This window comes from Ascochyta rabiei, chromosome 2 (genome assembly GCF_004011695.2).
Source record: "Ascochyta rabiei chromosome 2, complete sequence".
Taxonomy (NCBI): Eukaryota; Fungi; Ascomycota; class Dothideomycetes; order Pleosporales; family Didymellaceae; genus Ascochyta; species Ascochyta rabiei.
In genome coordinates this window covers 595,992-613,360 of record NC_082406.1, presented here as the reverse complement: position 1 = coordinate 613,360, position 17,369 = coordinate 595,992, and the positions used below count along the sequence as shown (strand labels likewise).

The following is a 17,369-nucleotide window of genomic DNA, read 5'->3' as shown; positions in this document are numbered from 1 at the left end:
TGGATTGCTGTAGATCGATCGTGTTCCTTTGGAGCGCTCTTCTGATCCCAGTGTACGACTTGGCGAGATGCTCAATTAGTCCATTGTCGCGATGTGAAGCGCATGAACGACAACTCTGGCGTCCAAACTGGGGTTGCAAAACCAAATGTTCCAAGGGATTCCCTTCGACGTCATTCTTAAGAGACTTCTTCCACGCTGGTTCCAGACTCGAGTGTTTGTATGAGGTTTACGCGTATCGTCAAGTTCCAGGCTCGATCGACCCGCTCGCGTGTTGATCAACGACCCACAACCCGCGACACAGATGTGGAGGCTCGTACGAATTATGATGCTCGTTGCAAGATTATGAAGGTCCAGAGTGTGGAATCGCGCACTCGTTGCAAGGCGAGTAATGGGTCTAAAGCGCTCTACCGACGGGTATAGGCAATAGCGCTGCCGTACGTTCCGGCAAGGTTAAGCTGTTGAAGAGGCTAACAAAGGTTAGGCTTTCGGTGCTTTGAAAGGACCGAAGGAGCTTGCAGGAACAGGTCAAGATACTTGGGCCACGACTGAAAGCCTCCAGGTTGGGCTTTCACCGTGAAAACTGCAGCGGTGGAACCCAAGTAGGTTTACACCTGCCCAGCGATCAGCCCGTGAGTTGTTGAGAGTATGAACAGATCTCAATCTTGCTTATCTGCCGTTGATGGTGTTTCAGGCAGCAGTTGCGACTTGTTTCGAATGGCCCATGGGCGGCTTCGTGGGTCATGGGCGCTTGCGATGCACGGTGTTAGGACAGAAGCCTGGGTATGGCTGCTTGATTTGCAACAACGGTCGCTTAGCTCCTAGTGTTCACCTTGCAATCATGCCACCGTCATCTCGTGCATGTGGAGACTGACTTGATGCGACTTGGTATGGTTATCAGGATGCAGAGGTGGTGCTGCGCCAGCTTGGTCCTGACGCCGGAAAAAATTGACTGCTGAGCCTCCATGAGTCCATAGTGCACCATAGAAACCGGGAAGCGCGGATGCAGTGTTTGTCAGGGTCTGGAGAGTGCAACAACGTCGGCGTCAACGGGGATAATGGTGGTGAGCGGGCGCGGTGCATGCGTGCATACTATGTACACTCATGCAGATCCTGCACAAGCCGACGGGGCGTCTCTGGCTCGATGTTGCAAGGACCTTCAATCTTCATTTCGGAAATTTTGGCCAAGACCACGACCACGTAGACTAGATAAGAGATCAGGACCCTCGACAGGTTCGAATGCTCACCAGCTCCCACCATCGCCGGCCATTATCGAGTCATTCGATCGTTGTACTGTATTCCTGCCCAGTTCGTGTTGTTTATCGAGGTTACGAAGCCACTACGCTTTGATTGGTCAGGAGGTCCCACCTTGCATACGCCCGAGGCACGTCAACACGCACCACGCTATCTAATAAGGTTGTTTTGCCGGCCAGGCAACGTGAGCACTCTTGGGCTTCAGCAGCTACATCATCGGCCGTCCGGTATTACTCTGCTTGGGCACATATATTCTACTGTCCCCCTTTGGCATTGTCAGCCATCCCCAAATACCATCCCCAAATACCATCACCTCCAACCAAGATCACCATCAACCAAGATCATCATTGACCAAGATCATCATCCACCAAGATCATCGTCAACCAAGATCGATACCACTCCAACGTACAACGCTAGTCAACCCATACTCTACCTCAACCCATCAACCAAGATGTTCTCTTGCGCCAACTACGAACGCGGATGTCGAGGTCGCTGCAACGCAGACGGCAATCGATGCGGAGACTGCATAGCTCTCAACCTCCAAGCTCGCTCGAGCAGCACATCCTCGTCGTCCTCGACCAACTCCAGACCATCGGCTGCGTACTCGGCAATGACGTCATCCTTTGCTTCCCTCAAGCAACTCAATTCGGCTCCCACGAGGGCTTCGTAGTCGTCGACGAGGCGACCGAACTTGTAACGACTTGAACGAACCAGCCACTACTTGAACCTTAGCGAACGGTGTCTTTGAACACCACTCTCTTCTACCGGACCGTCACCATCCATCCTAGGGCGGCATCTGTATTTGCATTTCACACAGCGCAGCGGATTTTCATTCGGCTGTACGATATACCATTTTATTCAATTAGACCGGACTAGCGCAGGCGCGGGGCACGACAGGGAAGCACGAGACATCGAAGAGCACACAAGCTGCCACGATGCACAGAGGAAGCATGATCCGCGGAGGATTTGGAGAAGATCTACGTATGAATGACCTTCAATACGAACTTCGTCGTACCACCATGCATTCACCGCGTTCTTGCGTGCATTGTTCAACTGGGCGATAGTGATGAACCGCGTTCCGCCGTGGTTACTCCACCGTATCATCTTCTTGTCAACATTGCGTTCATGTGAAACCGGCACACGTACAAATGACTCTCCTCGGAATGCAGCCCCACAGACATATGAACCCGTGACACCATGTTTGCACACCATCCTCACCCATCCACGCATGTTCGACATGTGTCTGAAACGCCAGCCATACTCCTAATCAGGTTGTGCAAGGCCAGCATTACCGAACGCTGGGGGCGTAAGACGCTGCAATCACCCACACGACGCCAACCCCTCGACGCGCGTGTCCAGAAAAACCCAGACCACAAATCCGCACATCCTTTCCCTCTCCTCACCAACGCATCCCCACTGTCGAGATTGAAGACTCGCAATCTGGAACCAACGTGGGGCAGAGCAAAAAGCCAGGTGTGGGTCAGCCAGCAATTTCTCGTTGCGTCGAGACCAGAAGCGCGGACAGGGTCTGGAAGGGTCACTGGATCGATCACGCCGATTGCGGTGGATCGGTGCACAGCAGGGCATCTTGGAAGCGGAAAACTGGGCATGCATGGTTTCCTTGGTGTTTGCTCAGTGAGCTATGACGTTATGCTGCGCCGAGAGACCCCTCCCCTCCTCCCATGCCACTCCCGCTTTGACGGCCGCGAGAAGCCAGACGGTAGTGTGGAGCTCGGCATTGTGTGCCAAGTATGGAGTGTACGTGCATGCCTGGCCTTTGATTGAGTTCAGCAAGGTGAAAAACGAGAAAGTTACGCGGAACCTGTGGTGATGTTGATGGCTTTCTGACTCCACGATGCATGCATGCATGCATTGCGGGTGGCTACGATGTCTTACCACGCAAATACCGCACATGAACGCAGCACCCCGGATCACGCAGCGGGCAGCGGCCCAACACACTGGAATACTGTACCTATATCGCAGTATGCAGTGTGCGGCGCGCGGTGTACGGTGTTCTAAAAGCGTCGACCGCAAAAGCAGCCGTCCTATTTTTCTCCGCATCCCCAACAAGGAAGCCGCGCGTCAAAATCAAGATTCCAGCCCTGTCACCACCTCCCATCTCGCACACACCGATGGAAAAGTTGCACACATGTAAATGCCCCTGTCTATCGCCTCGTTGGGATTTATACAGAGCGGACGTACTATGTACTCTTTGTGTGTGTGTGTGTGAGATACTTAGCAACCACGCATCCAAACCCGCTGCGTACTTAACACAGCACCGCCACACCACCCACTGCGCATGAGTCCCACCGCAAGCAAGACGTCCAAGCCACAACAACGGCGTGCATGCGAACTGCCTCGGAGTGCTCGGCGCGTGCTACTTCCCCACACGGCAACATCAACCACCACCAGCACGTGAGCCAGATAGGGCAGCAGCACGCAGGTCATCTGTGCAGCCTCCAGCACGAGACAAGCTTTTCGCTCGCTTGGTGTCTGCGGTGGGTGGAGCTGGTTAGTCGCCACGAGGCTCCGGCGACGACGACGTCATGCTGCGTCGACGCTTTTGGACGAGTGTCGAGGTGGGGGTGGGGTGGGCTGAGTGTTGCGCGATGGCACCATGGAAGACGCGCGGGGGGAGTTCTCTCCGTAAGGCATGTATTACACTGCACTACTAGGTACTGTGATTCAGGAAGTAGATAGACGCTTCGTGGAGCACTAGGCGGTTATGCAGGCTGTGTCTACTACTTACTATGTACGTAGAAGATTCGCAAAAGGTCTGGTAAATGCTCTAAACTACGTTCCTTGCCTTTGCATTTAGTCTAGGAGAGTTTCAACTGCTACTTGCTTTGCTTTTTTCTTTCTTTTAGAGTGTTTGGATACTAGTGTCCAGAGAGGAAGAACTATTGCCTACCGGTTACTCGCGTTGGCAACTGTCCTTCATTTGGTGTACTTGTTAGCCGAGAAGCGTTGCAGGGTTTGTAGGAACCCGAGTAAGTCACTGGGCGCAAGACGGTGGATGGCTGATGAACAGGAACCTGATTGGATTTTATTGACATCTCTAGACCAACTACTACAACCCTCGCCCGTCTTGCAGCCACTTGATGCCCGACTCTCGCAGCTTGAACTTCTGTATCTTCCCGCTCGGTGTCTTGGGGTAGTCTTGCACGAAGAAGACGTACTTGGGCACTGGCTAGGTTAGCTCTGGGTTTCTCCCATGGCTACTTCGGTTCTTCGAGACGTCGCAGCAGGACTTACCTAGGTGGTGGCTCAGCCTTTCCCTGACCCAGGCCCGGACTTGGTCGGCTGTTATGTGGCCCTCGTCGCCGTCGTGCTGGACGACAAATGCAGCAACCACCTCGCCGTATCGTTCGTCTGAGAGGCCGGTGACGCTGACCTCGCGGATGGCGGGGTGTGCGAAGAGGCAGTTTTCGACTTCGAGGGGATGGATGTTCTCGCCGCCTTTGATGATCAGATCCTTGATGCGCCCCGTTATGCGGACGTAGCCATCGGCGTCCATTGCAGCCTCGTCGCCTGTGTGCATCCACACTACGCCGTTGTCGTCAGCCACCATGACTTCAGACGTCTTTTTCTCGTCGCCCCAGTACCCCTTCATCAGCAGATAGCCGCTGACAGCAAGTTCGCCTCTTTCATCGATGCCGAGCGTGCGTGACCAATCGCTCGGGTCCACAACCTTCGCTTGCACGTGTGGTAACAGTCGCCCCACGCTGTCAATCCTCTTTTCAATGGGATCGTCGGTGGTGGTCATGCAGCTCACAGGGCTTGTTTCTGTCATTCCATAGCATATTGTCAGCTCGGTCAAGTTGAGCTGCTTATGCAGCTTGCGCATGAGCTCAGCAGGTATCGAGCTTCCGGCCGCGATACCTGTCCGCAGGTGCTCGAAGCCGTCCTTGGGAACGGCGCCGTGAGCGAGCAGGTCGAGTTCGGCGATAAACATGGTGGGAACGCCGTAGAGGGCTGTGGCTTTGTACTCGCGAACAGCTTCGAGGGTGGCGAGCGGGTCGAAGGCTTCGGCTGGCCAGATGATGGCGGAGCCGTGAGTTGCAGTCGCCATGTAGCCGAGGATGCAGCCAAAGCAGCTGAGTCCGTCAGTCAGTGTTGGACGCTGAGGAGACAATCGGTATGGCTTACTGGAAGAGGGGCGGGGGACTGCACACACGGTCGTTTTCAGTCAGCAGCATCCTGTCGCCGATGCTGTTGCCGTTGTTCAGTATGCTGAGGTGGCTCAGACAGGCAGCCTTGGGCATGCTGGTTGTGCCTGAGGTGAACTGGATGTTCACGGTGTCGTTGGGAGCGAGTCCCTGGTCGTCGAGTGCGCTGCCCTGTCCGCCGTCTTCCAGCACCTGTTCGTATCTCGTGGCGCTCTTGTACACTGCACAGTCGATCCTCCCCTGGGCATTGTCGACCATGATGACATTTCGTAGAGACGGCACGAGCTCAGACTCGAGGTTGGCGCCCGTCAAATTGGGAACGAGATGGGTGAGGAGCGAGATGTTGGAACGCGGGTCCTTTCGCGGGAGGTTCGTTTCGGCGCCGATGATGAGGTGGGCGGCTTCGAGGTGGTTCAGCGCAGAGAGGACTTGGGGCGCGTTGAAGGCCGGGTTCAAGGGCACGAGGATGGCGCCCAGCTTGAAGAGGGCGTACGTAGTCTGTGCAGCCGTCAATTCCTGTGCATCTGTGACCGTTGGTGGGGTTGTCGCACGGTAGCAAACTCGACATTGTTGCCCAGCGACACAGCCACGCGGTCGCCTTTCTTCACGCCCCTCTTCTGCAGGCCGCGGGCGAGGGCATTGGAGTCGCGGTCGAGCGCTTCGTACGTGAGGATTGTGCGCTGGCGGTGCGAGATGACGCTGTTTGCATGGATCAGCTGGAACACCACGTGGGCGCGTGGGCGCGTGGGAGACGACCCACGCATTGCGATCGCCGAACTGCCGCACGACACCTGCAAAGTGCTCCGGCACCGTTTGTTCGAGGAGGGCGGGCTGTGACGGTCAACGGCTATCCAAGCTCTGCGCTGGGGAGCTCCCCCGTACCTCGGTTGGTCCCGCACGGAACGCTGGGGAGGCGAGGCCTCGACGAGCTTCAAGGACCAGGGGAGAGGCCCTCACAGAGCGCGCAACCACCTTCCGGAGCATCTTCGCCTAGCAGCAGAAGCATTGGCAAGGAAAGAGAGTAGCCGACCATCTTGTGGGATTGAGGCGGGAGCAGTGGGCGTTAGTGTCTGGTGCTCGGAACGCAGCCGTGCCGCGGGTCAGCTTAGGTTTGTGCGGGGTAGCTCCAGCTGTCAGGGCAAGGCTGGCTGCGGCTGAAGCGTCGAGGTCGAGGTCGAGGTCGAGGTCGAGGTGCAGGTCGAGGTCGAGGTGCAGGTGCGGAATTGCACAGGACGGACAGCACTGAGCAAACGGGTGAAAGGCTTTGGAGAAGAGTTGAACTGAATATCGCGTTGATTTGGATGCTTCTCCAGCTATCGTCCAATGCATGAGGGCCCAAACGCCAGACGCAAAATCTTACTCGTACATCAAGCTTTGTCGCTCTCAAACTCCAGCACCCGTCTGCTGGCATCACTCGCCCTGCGGTCTTTTGTGCTTCGAATCTCCTTCTCCGCCCCCGGCGACAGCAGCGCAGACAGGTTCTCTTCCTTGATCGATGCCACGTCCGCCGTCTCGGCTCCCTCCAGCAGATCGGCGTCTTTGTGCTCCTCTTCATCCTCCTCCTCGTCCTTGGCGTGTTGAGACTGCGCATCCAGCTCCTTCTGCGCTTCGTCGTACCTGCGCCTGACTTCAGCTGCCACGCGCATCCCGTCGTTGACAATGTTGTCCAGCATGCCCCGGATACTCTTGCCCGGCGGAACCACACCGACGCCTGCACCGCCAACTACCCCCATGCCTCCTGTAAACGCTGCCGCATGTCGACCGGCATTGGAGAACGTAGTGAGATTGGACGACGTCGATGCTGACGAAGGCAACGGCTCATCGGCAAGGCGGAATGACGACGAAAAGCCAACCTCAAAGAACTGCTCCAGCACTTCGTCCGCAAGAATGACCATGCGGAAGGTAGGCAGCGTGATGTGGAGCGGCTTGTTGGGATCCAGTGCAAGATTCGCTGCTTTGGCTTTTTCGTGCCGCACCCCTGTGTCCGACTCCACCGTATGTGTTGATGGCGTTGGCGATGACGATGACGATTTGGTGTCAGGTTTGGTAGGCGACAGTGGGTTCTGCACTGCTTGACCAGCTTTGGGTGTGGCGGGTTCAGAGCCAAAGTCGATGAGATCGTCTTCGTCCTCATCGCCAATGGCAAAGTTGTCCACACCCTCTTCTGCCTCATCGATGGCACTGCTGTTCTGATTGGAAGCGTGATCCGGGTCAGCGTACTCAAAGCAGCGCCTGATGAAGGCGGAGACGCTGCTCAGGAACTGCTCATCGCGTGACAGGGCCGGTTCAGAGCCGACGTCAAGCGACGACGCTGAAGGGCTGACCGACTCGTGGAGACCTCTCCTCGATAAAAACAAAAGGGCTTCTGATATCCTCAGTATGCCCTCACGATCCACCCTGCCGTCGCCATCATCATCGTACAGCTCAAAAAAGTAGCTAATGTTTGACATGATGTCCTTGGTTCCCTTGACAGCAGCGAAACCTGCTACGACGTTCTGCAGGGAGAGCGAGTCTGTCATGTCCGTGTCCCAGCGTCGGAACAGCCGTTTGAGGAACTCGTGATCTGCTGGCTCCGGCCCTGAGCCCCAGGGTGACATGGGCGGGCGACTTCTCAAGCTGCTGCCAAAGTAGGAGTGAGACACAGCGCCACTCGCTTCTTTGGGTGAGGTGGGTGAGTCGGTGACAGCCCATTTTGCAATTCCTGCAATTTGTTAGCGTTGACAACAGCTCTCCACAGAAGGGTGCTTGCCGGCAAGAAACTCTCTGAACGCATCGTAGTCCATCTGTGTTGGACTCACGCCCAGAGCCACTCGTCCCTTCTCGGTGTTGTTGCCCGCGAAACCACTGACAATCTCAGTAGCCTTCGCCCTGCTGGCTTTTGCTTTCCGCTCCGCCTCTTGCTGCATGATTTCGGCGCGCTGTTGTCGCTCATATAGGACTGCGTAGAATTTGTCGTACAAAAAGCCTAGATCGGTCACGCTCAGCTTTTTGCTCTCCGGACCCAGGTTCCGGATAGAAGTGCGTTTGGCAAAGTTCTCAATGTTCTCCAACACTGCATCTTTGTGCTTCGCGCGTTGCTCGGAAATGGTATTTTGGGTAATGCCTGCAAATTCCTTGAACGCCACCACCATCAGCTCCTGGAACCGAGTCACAGCTCGCAGCTTAGCGTTCTCAGACTTGGGATGGGCAGACTCGTCAAGTCTCGAAAAGTAAGACTTCAGGACGGAAATGAACGAGCCATCATCGGCAGCGTCCAGCAGCTGCTCTCCGTTGATGCGCAGAATGGCGAGACCAATCTGGAAAAGCACCTTTGGTCCCTCCAGGAAAAAGACGTCTAGGACTCGGAATGCAAAAATCAGGGGCATCGAATTGATATACAGCGAAAGAAACCAAGGTAGGGACACGACGGAAAGCTGAACATCGGACTTGACAAGGTGGTCCCAGAGAATGGGCATTGTCTTCTCGACCAGCGACTCGAAGACTTTTTGATCCAGCAAAGTACCGTACATGGTCTGTGAGTAGTATCCAGGGAGGAGGCGGTCACACAGGACGGAGAGTAAAAAGAAAGCCTGGGACTCGGACACGTAACTTGTGCTGTCAGAGGCAGGGCTTTATCAGCAGAAAGATATACGTACATCAACAGCGCCGCCACGACAATGTTCATGGCCTGACAGTAGCCCACCTCTTCGTTTGTCCAGCTGTATGCTGTCAACACTCTCCGCAATCGGCCGATGCCCGCCTCGTCCTGGAAGCCTGGGTATTCGGGCAGACTGCGGTTCAGGTCCTTCTCGATCTCGTCTATCGCCAGGGACTCTCGCCCTGAGAACTTTGCTAGTGTGTCGGTGTAGAGGTTTGGATCTTGCAGACGGAGGAAGAAAGCGCCGGACGTGAGCTCCCATGTTTCGCCTCGCAGTCGATTGGGGAGACCGACGCGGATGAGCTTGTGGAAGGTGGGCTGGCGGATGAGGGTGGCACCTCGACCGTTTTCTGCAATGTGTCAGTGTGGGATAGAAGACGCAGAAGACGCAGAAGACGCAGAAGACGATGAAGACAATACACACATACCTCGCAGGTACTCGCGCCAGAGCCGGATCTTGGTGGCGTCTCGCAGCTTGCGCGCATTGCCCGGGTACTTGAAAGTCAGACCCAGGCCTGTGTCTGGATGCTCTCGGCCTGGCTTGGCCTCGGCGCCCGCAGACTTGTCTTCGTCGTCGGTGGTGAGCAGGTACTCCGAGTAGCTTGTGGCGGCGACCTTGCGCAGCGTGTCGACGCCCTTGACACCTTCCCTGAGCCCCTTCTTCAGGCCGTCGCAGAAGCGCTCGCAGGCCTGGCGCGACCCAGCCAGCTGGATGGTGAGCTTCTGGCCGGACGGCGTCTTCGTCTTTGCGTCCGGGATGCCGTTCCACGTGGTGATGGCGAGGGCGAACATGTAGCTCTGGCTGTGCAGGCGCTCGACACGCCGGATGCCGCACAGGGGCAGGGTGAAGCCATTGCCGGCGGGCCCGGCGCCGTGTGTCTGGCCCGTGAAGCTGCTGGAGGACGTGGAGCTGGCCGAGTTGACGAAGCTGGCGCCCTGGGTGGAGAAGCAGAGGTACTGCTCGCTCAGGTGCAGCTTGCCCACGTAGTGGTTGCCCTGGCCGCGCTCACCCTCGGTCGCAGCATCGGCGGCGGCGGGCCCCCTCGTCGAGTGGTGGGGCTGGAGGGTGAGCTCGGCGGTGATTTCCTGCAGCGGGTTCTGCGAGTCGGGCAGGCGGAACTGGTAGCGGAAGAGCGTGGCCTTGGAGGGGCGGCGGTCGGACGAGGGCGGGGCGGCGATGGTGCTGAGCGTGGGCTCGATGAGCTGCTGGGCCTTTTGCACCAGATTGCCAAGGTTGAACATGATGGGGAGGATCGCGAGGGCGGGCGTGGGCGTAGGCGTGGGCGTGGGCGTGGGCGTGGGCGTGGGCTAGGTGGCAGGGACCATGTGGGAGTGCTGCATTGCGCGCAGCAGAGGTGCGTTCTTCGCCGTGGCAGCTGTCGACGTTGTCTTCGGTCTTCGGGGCCGCGCTGAGAGCCGCTGTGTCTCATCTGGGGAGGTGAGCGGCGTGCGTGCACTAACCTAAGCCGCCCGGGCCGCTCCACACCAAGTCTCCGCTCCGTCATAGCAGTGAGCCACTGCGCCACTGAACTGAGCCACTGAGGCGCGAACTACGAGTTTCAACACTTGCATTCATCGACAACACCGTCTCCACTCTGTCTGATCGTACAGTATCCCCTACTCTATCTGATCGCACAAGAACTTCCACCTACCTCCACCTCCACCTCCACCCTACCCTACCCTACCCAACTCACTAAGTGCACGTGTAGGCTCCGTCAACACGCAGATCTGCGCCGTTCACGTACAGACTGGCGTCGCTGGACAGGAAAGTGACAGCACCCATCAGGTCCTCAGGACGGCCCATCTTGCCCATGGGGATGAGCGAGGTCCACTGCTTCTGCAGCTCCGGGTTGTCGTCGAGGATCTTCTTGGTCCTGCACGACGGTTAGCACATGGATCCTGACTTCAAAGCTAGCGCACTCACAGAGCTGTGAGCATGTAGCCGGGCGAGATGCAGTTGACGCGAATGCCGGCGTGCGACCACTCCACCGCCAGACTAGCAGCCAAGTGCCGCACGGCAGCTTTGGCTGCGTTGTAGGGAGCCTGCGGCTGCGGTACGTTGACAATGGACCCAGACATGCTGCCAATCATGACCACGCTGCCGGGCGCCTTGCGCTCCATCAGGTGCTTCGCGACAGCGACCGCGTACAGGTACGTGCCGTCGACATTGACGCCCCAGAGCTTCTGCATGCGGTCGTGAGGGTACGAAATCGCATCGTAGTTTTCGGTGAAGCCGGCAGAAGTGACGAGGTTGTCGACCTTGCCGTGTGTTTGGACAATCTCAGCAAACGACTCGTTTACAGAGTCCGGGCTCGAGACATCGCAGTAGTGAGCGGTGACTTTGGGCAGCCTTGGTGAATGGGTCAGCAGAGACCAATGTCAAGCAACGTGCAACGTGCAACTCACCTGGTGTAGCCCGAATCGTTCTCCTTCTTGAACAGATCAATGAGCCCCTCAGCGGACCGCTGAGCCTCCTCCTTGTTCATGTCGACAATGGCAACATCGGCGCCGGAGGTGACCAAAGCTTGGGCCATGACCAGACCCAGTCCTCGCGCTCCTCCCGTGACGATCGCAGTCTTACCCTCCATAGAGAAAGTAGCGAGCGTGCGCTTGAAATGGAAGCCTCCACGGCCTTGAACGGGCTGCGAAGGAGGGAGGTCCTTCTCCTCAGGGTACTCTACCACAATGTCCTCCCTTGTGCGGGCAAACTGGCCCTCGTGGTCTCCGCTCTCTCCGGGCGCAGCTGACGACGAGCCCGCGTCATGATCTCCCTCAGTGCTCTTGTCGAACCGGCTCACGGAGCTTGTGAAGGGACGGACAGAAGCAGTGGCAGGGCGGAATGCAGCTCTTGGAGCCTGCACTCTGGCTGCACGCGCAACCTGGCGGCCAATCTGTGCTCTGAACATGTTGAAGGAGAAGTCTGAAGTGGAAGGGAAGCTCCAAGTGGCGTTTTTCGGGGGATAAGCGGCTGTTTAAAAGGCTATGCAGCTGCAGCTTGTGCTCAGATATCGTCAGTCGCGACAAGGCTTCTAGATCCCGTCCGTGAAAGCGCCTCGCGACGATCGACTCACCCAAGGGAATTGGGCACACAGGTTTGAACAGTCGAAGAACTAAACGAGTAGAACGAAGGCAATCGCAAGTGAGTCGTATGACAGTTCCACGGCGTAATTGCTTCGATTGATTGTTTTGAAGCTGTTGAAGCAGCTCCGGATTTGGAGCTCCAAGCTCCCCACCATTCTTTTGCTGATGGCAATGACGTCGGCGGAAGGACAATCGATGCAGGGAGGCCCACGATCTTCTAGCAACACTCCCTCATCCCCAACCAGGTACTCTCTTTTCTGCACGCCGTCGCACTCCAGTCTCCACCTCCAAGACCCTTGTGGAACCCAGCAGTGCCATCTCGCTTGGCCTCTCCCCCGCGAGGGCCGATTGTACGGGGAAGCCCAACACCGTGACGCATATCTCACGCTTGTTGACACGCAAGCACTCGAAGTCGAGGCACGACTGGGCACTCCTAGCCGAGTGCATCCCTCAGAGTACCTTTTGAAGAAACCATAGTATGCCTTTGCCATTTTCCTTCAGCTTCAAACCCCCCACGTCAACCGTCCGCCGACAGGCTCGGTCCCTGCCACGGGTAGCCCAAACGGCGCCCAAAGGAGCCCAGCGATGCTGACCGGCGCGTTTCCAGCATCTGCGCATGGCCTGACATCTCGCCATGTTTGATTTGTACCTCCTGACGTTCAACTGTGCACGCACGCTCGCGGATCCCCAATCACTTGCGCCCTCTTTCTTCGATGCCCTGCCCAAAGGCGCTCCAGTCCCAGACATTGTCGCCATCTCCCTACAAGAAGTTGCACCCATCGCCTACTCATTCCTTGGCGGCTCGTATCTGAAGCCCTACTTCGACCGCGTCACCACGACCGTCCAGCTTGCAGCAGATCTGCATAGCCAGGGCAGTCAGCGACTCGAGCATGTCGCAACCCGCAGTATAGGCATGACGGCCCTCATGATTTTTGCAAAGCCAAGCTTCACCCAGCGCATACAATGGATACAGTCAGCTGGAGCCGGCGTTGGCTTCTCCAACATGGGCAACAAGGGCGCAGTTGCTATGCGCGTAGGCGTTTCGTGCCCGACCTCAGCTTCCGAGGAGACACTGAACCTCAGCTTTGCTGCTGCCCATCTTGCGCCCTCAGAGAAGAACGTGGATGCTAGGAACAAAGATTGGGAGAACCTTGTACGCAACTTGGTTTTCGTCAATCACGACGATTCGGCATACAGCTCCAGTGAAGAGAGGCCCTTGCCCAGTTCGCACAAAGCGCCTGGCGACAAGAACGGCCTCTTCACCGCTGGTAGCCATGTGTTCTTTTTCGGAGACCTCAACTACCGGACGCACGATGCCTCGCCTGACGAGGATGCTCATAGATCATTCCCTTCGATGACGGCCGCCGAATCATCACCAAAGCATTTCTCGCAGCTGTTGAGTCGGGACCAGCTTATAAGGGAGAAGGAAGCTAACCGCACCCTCCATGGTCTCGAGGAGCTACCCATAACCTTTCCTCCGACCTACAAATACTCCACGTCGCACAACAGCGACAACGAATGGCAATGGGCCAAACACCGCTACCCATCGTGGTGCGACAGGATACTGTACCTGCCTTCCCACACGTCAAAGCTTGAGCCCCAGATCTACACAGCCCTTCCGGTACAATCGACGTCAGATCACCGACCTGTGGCTCTATCCGTGCGTGTCGACGACAAACCAATTCCAGCACACGGTAGCCGGGTCGAAGCACCTTACTCCATCAATCCTGAATGGAAATCAAGGCAAGAAGCCGCTCGACGGTGGGAGATCATGGTAGGTGCGGCGTCATACCTTGCTTTGACGAAGAAAGGCAACGCTATGCTCGCCGCGCTCATTGCTGTGCTGCTGGGAAGTTGGTGGATAGCCGCTTGGTTCAGAGCATAGCACCCGCTGTTAGAAACACCATGACAATATCATCCTCCACGTGCTAAACGTGCATCGTGCTGCTGCCAATCTCTTAGCTTTCGCAATTCCACTTCCTAACATATTTGCCATTAACCTCTCCAACCCATCTACACCCCTAGAAATCCTCACATCGGAACCCTAGATTTCTCTTTCTACATGCATTTGCATCTAAATCTACCACGACCGCCCATTCTCCCATCCATCCTCCACCCCCCACTAAGACACATGCTGCCTCTACATCTCTTTTCCAGCATTCCACGCACTAGCAACGCAAAGAACACCCTCTGCAGACTCACACACAACTCCTGCAGGTCTTATAAGTGAAGATTGATTGGAACTTCCATTCCTTTGCACTTGAATCAAGTAGCGGGTGCTGAGTAGATTCCACAGATTGATCGCAATAACCATGTTCCTGTATACCGCTAGCGCGTAAACTCCTCGAAGTCGTCCTCTACCCGGCACACAAGCTAATCCCTGCAGTTGGTGAGAGCGTCGGAGATGGCAGCGAAAACGGTGCTTCTGCATGCAGACAGTGCAATGCAACCTTGCACGGTGGTGTGGAGGAGCGGTGTGGTTCTTGTGGATTGAGAGGGGGTGTTGGGGTATTGCTCGTTGCTAGTAGCTGGTAAGCTGGTCAAGGGGGTGGTTTAGGGTGGGTATGTGATGTGGAGAGGTTAGTGTGTTTCCCCTGCTGTGCTGCTGGGGATTGCGGGTGGCTTTTAGGAGAGTAGGCATATGCAAGCAGCATAGTAATCGTGTAGTCCTTTAGGAGTATAGTCGGTTTCCAGGACACCAAACAGGCATTCTTCGGTGCTCTGCACACTTGACAAGTTTGGTGCAACGTAACGTTGGCCTTTTCCGCTTCTATCTGGTTATTGGATGCAACTTAGTGTTCTTGCTACCTAGAGAACACTCCTTTGTTCTTAGCACCTAACAGGTACCCTCCTACTCCCTAACTACCTACACTATAGCCTTAAATATACCAAATTTACGCAATCTAGCTAAATTTTACCTACATGTTAATAATTTAAATATACACTAGGGTATAGATATAGGTGTAGCTAGGGTAAGAGTATAAGAAAGCAGGAGAAATTAGGAGAGCTAGAGATAGTGCTAATACTTAGTAGAGGTCACCTTATTACACTTGCCTTGCGCTCGTTTAAATAGTACAAATGCCTAGCTTCTAGAGCACTAAAATTAATTTTGCGTAACTAGTTAAAAATTAGTGTACCTAACACTAAATGTTTAGTGCTCTGTAAACTAGATATTAGTTTACTACACAACAAATAGTTCGGTGCCCTAAGAACCAAATGTGCGCCACAGGGGTAGTTTAGTAACAAGAACTAGGGAGACGATGCATAGGAAGATATATAGGGGTGCGTAAGCTGGCGGTATCCAAAATCCCACCAGGGGGGGGGGGGGGGGCAAAAAGTGTGAGGCCTTGGCTCGAACCCACCTCGGCTACGCTGACCAAAAAGGTACAGTAATCCAACAGATGTGGGTACTGGGATTCGAACAGTATATACCCGTGACAGAAAGTAAGTGTCATTGATGATCTGATTTGCGAGGAAGAGCGACGCACCATAGCTATCTAACATGGCCGTCTCAGTGAAAGCAGTCGGTACAAAAGATCGATGTGTTCACTACAACAGGCCCTGGGTCGTGTATAGAACACATGCCAGCGATGGCTATCTTGACGCTCACTCAATTGACAAGTCCGACTGTAATTGCACAGATGAAAGAGCAGGCTGTGTCAAATAGCCGTGACAAGCATGGTCGTCAAACCAAAAGTAGATTTTGAGTAATCTGAGGGGTTTCAAAGATGCACGTCCATTCATAAAGCTAACTTCGAATGTCAATAAAGAAAGGATGCTAGGCAACATGGCACCTGAACGTGGTTCCGAACAGCCACATACAGGACCGTTGACAAGACAAGCGAAGATTCCTGTTAAGTACCACGATAAGAATGCGTCTTAAATTCCCATAAACAGCCGTGTTATCAGTTCACGGATATGGAGTAGAGGGAAAACCGCTCCAATGTGACCATAGCTCCCCCTCTCAACAGTTTCTGAAAGAGACAAAAACAAGTGAGAACTTAAGACAGAACAGCGTAGTAACCGCGACAAATTAAGGAGATTGGAAAGCAAAACCTAGGGATATATCATCCTCTTTGATATCGATCGATCTAGATGCTTCGGATGAAGGCTAGCTCGCTATTGTCCCACATCGTCATCCTCCTAACTATGCCAGCTTTGATGGACGATAGATCTCTGTCGGCTAAGTGTTCAGAATATGTTACATTTGAACTGCAAACATTAATACTTACAACATTGATGTCCTCGTGCAGCATTATGTTGTACACATTCCGCCTCATCTGAGTTCTCTCATCAGCCGCTAAACACCTGGAACGCGATACTGACCATGATTCACTCACTTCAATATGGTATTTCCCATGTCCGGCCAACTGGTCCATCGCTCTCAAGAGGCTACTGGGACTTGATATGCATTTTGCAGGTACATAATGCTGATACTGCATGTCAAGGGAGCTATCCGAAGAGCGTACCATCTCAAGACTATTCCTCACAAAATGTGAACCGTGGTGCTATGTCTTTTGAGTGAGCGCAGCAACGAAAGATGTGTTCTTGTCTCAAGAAATTGTGCTTCTGGCTTTGTGAAAATGATGATACCGTGATTGACCCAACGGAGGACTCCACTTTAGTAGTGTCTCAACAATTGAAGAGCTGGTGGTGGCGCAATGCATGCGTCATGCCATAATGTGAATAGTGCAGTACAGTCGCGCCAGGCTGATTAATATCTTCCTCTCGCTCGTGCAGAGCATTCACCGATGTTTCAAGCTTTACGCGGCAGAAATGCATTTGCTCTCTGTTTGTACCAATCAAACTAATCTATCAGCGAGGGCTAGTATGCTTTCTTACGTGTGGCTTTTCACGCTCACGCACAATGTCAGCCTTCCCACCATCATCATGCACGCCTGCTACCATTGGTGCAGTTGCTTACACCCAGATCTCACACATGTCACGGGAAGGGTGGCGTGCTTCAATCAAATCTGTTCGGTTCGCCGATCGAGAGCCTCTCGCTTCCAGATTCCTACCGTAAGGCTCTGCCTGAATGCTGTAGAAGCAGAGCAGTTTCAAGGCTATAAAGGTGAAGGCTGAAGGGCTGTGATCAAATGCCCACTCCGACGTTCGAGGTAGACCGCATGACCTCCCATTGCCGTCCACGAAGACCTTTATAACGACTTTTCCGACAGCACTTAAGATACCACCAAGAAGGTCATTGGTCACAGAAATAGCGCTGTGTCAAG

The 17,369-nt window shown here is 54.9% G+C and overlaps 5 protein-coding genes across 5 annotated transcripts, besides 8 other annotated features; 2 read left to right on the top strand and 3 right to left on the bottom strand.

Moving 5' to 3' along the window:
* Positions 1 to 1,575: 1,575 nt before the first annotated feature.
* Positions 1,576 to 1,633: a tandem repeat.
* A 98-nt stretch (positions 1,634 to 1,731) lies between these two features.
* Positions 1,732 to 1,956, top strand: EKO05_0001132 (uncharacterized protein; the record flags this gene model as incomplete). The annotated part of the gene is made up of 1 exon (XM_059635593.1): positions 1,732 to 1,956. The coding sequence occupies one exon, from the start codon at positions 1,732 to 1,734 to the stop codon at positions 1,954 to 1,956; it is 225 nt and encodes a 74-aa protein (XP_059491576.1).
* A 2,365-nt stretch (positions 1,957 to 4,321) lies between these two features.
* On the bottom strand, positions 4,322 to 6,404 carry EKO05_0001131 (uncharacterized protein; the record flags this gene model as incomplete). The annotated part of the gene is made up of 6 exons (XM_059635592.1): positions 4,322 to 4,437; positions 4,507 to 5,348; positions 5,401 to 5,918; positions 5,972 to 6,119; positions 6,181 to 6,251; positions 6,303 to 6,404. The coding sequence occupies 6 exons, from the start codon at positions 6,402 to 6,404 to the stop codon at positions 4,322 to 4,324; spliced, it is 1,797 nt and encodes a 598-aa protein (XP_059491575.1).
* Positions 6,405 to 6,581: 177 nt separating this feature from the next.
* Positions 6,582 to 6,631: a tandem repeat.
* Positions 6,632 to 6,787: 156 nt separating this feature from the next.
* EKO05_0001130 (GTPase activating protein (GAP)) lies at positions 6,788 to 10,299 on the bottom strand (the record flags this gene model as incomplete). Its single annotated transcript, XM_059635591.1, has 4 exons — positions 6,788 to 8,121; positions 8,170 to 9,008; positions 9,056 to 9,407; positions 9,486 to 10,299. 4 exons carry the CDS (start codon positions 10,297 to 10,299, stop codon positions 6,788 to 6,790), a joined length of 3,339 nt encoding a protein of 1,112 aa, XP_059491574.1.
* Positions 6,965 to 6,990: a tandem repeat.
* A 21-nt stretch (positions 10,300 to 10,320) lies between the features above and the next one.
* Positions 10,321 to 10,366: a tandem repeat.
* A 331-nt stretch (positions 10,367 to 10,697) lies between these two features.
* Positions 10,698 to 10,747: a tandem repeat.
* A 3-nt stretch (positions 10,748 to 10,750) lies between these two features.
* EKO05_0001129 (D-arabinitol 2-dehydrogenase) lies at positions 10,751 to 11,963 on the bottom strand (the record flags this gene model as incomplete). Its single annotated transcript, XM_059635590.1, has 3 exons — positions 10,751 to 10,931; positions 10,982 to 11,407; positions 11,464 to 11,963. The coding sequence occupies 3 exons, from the start codon at positions 11,961 to 11,963 to the stop codon at positions 10,751 to 10,753; spliced, it is 1,107 nt and encodes a 368-aa protein (XP_059491573.1).
* An 809-nt stretch (positions 11,964 to 12,772) lies between these two features.
* On the top strand, positions 12,773 to 14,023 carry EKO05_0001128 (RNA 3'-terminal-phosphate cyclase (ATP); the record flags this gene model as incomplete). The annotated part of the gene is made up of 1 exon (XM_038944897.1): positions 12,773 to 14,023. The coding sequence occupies one exon, from the start codon at positions 12,773 to 12,775 to the stop codon at positions 14,021 to 14,023; it is 1,251 nt and encodes a 416-aa protein (XP_038801890.1).
* Positions 14,024 to 14,972: 949 nt separating this feature from the next.
* Positions 14,973 to 15,012: a tandem repeat.
* A 74-nt stretch (positions 15,013 to 15,086) lies between these two features.
* Positions 15,087 to 15,121: a tandem repeat.
* A 358-nt stretch (positions 15,122 to 15,479) lies between these two features.
* Positions 15,480 to 15,575: a dispersed repeat.
* Positions 15,576 to 17,369: the final 1,794 nt, after the last annotated feature.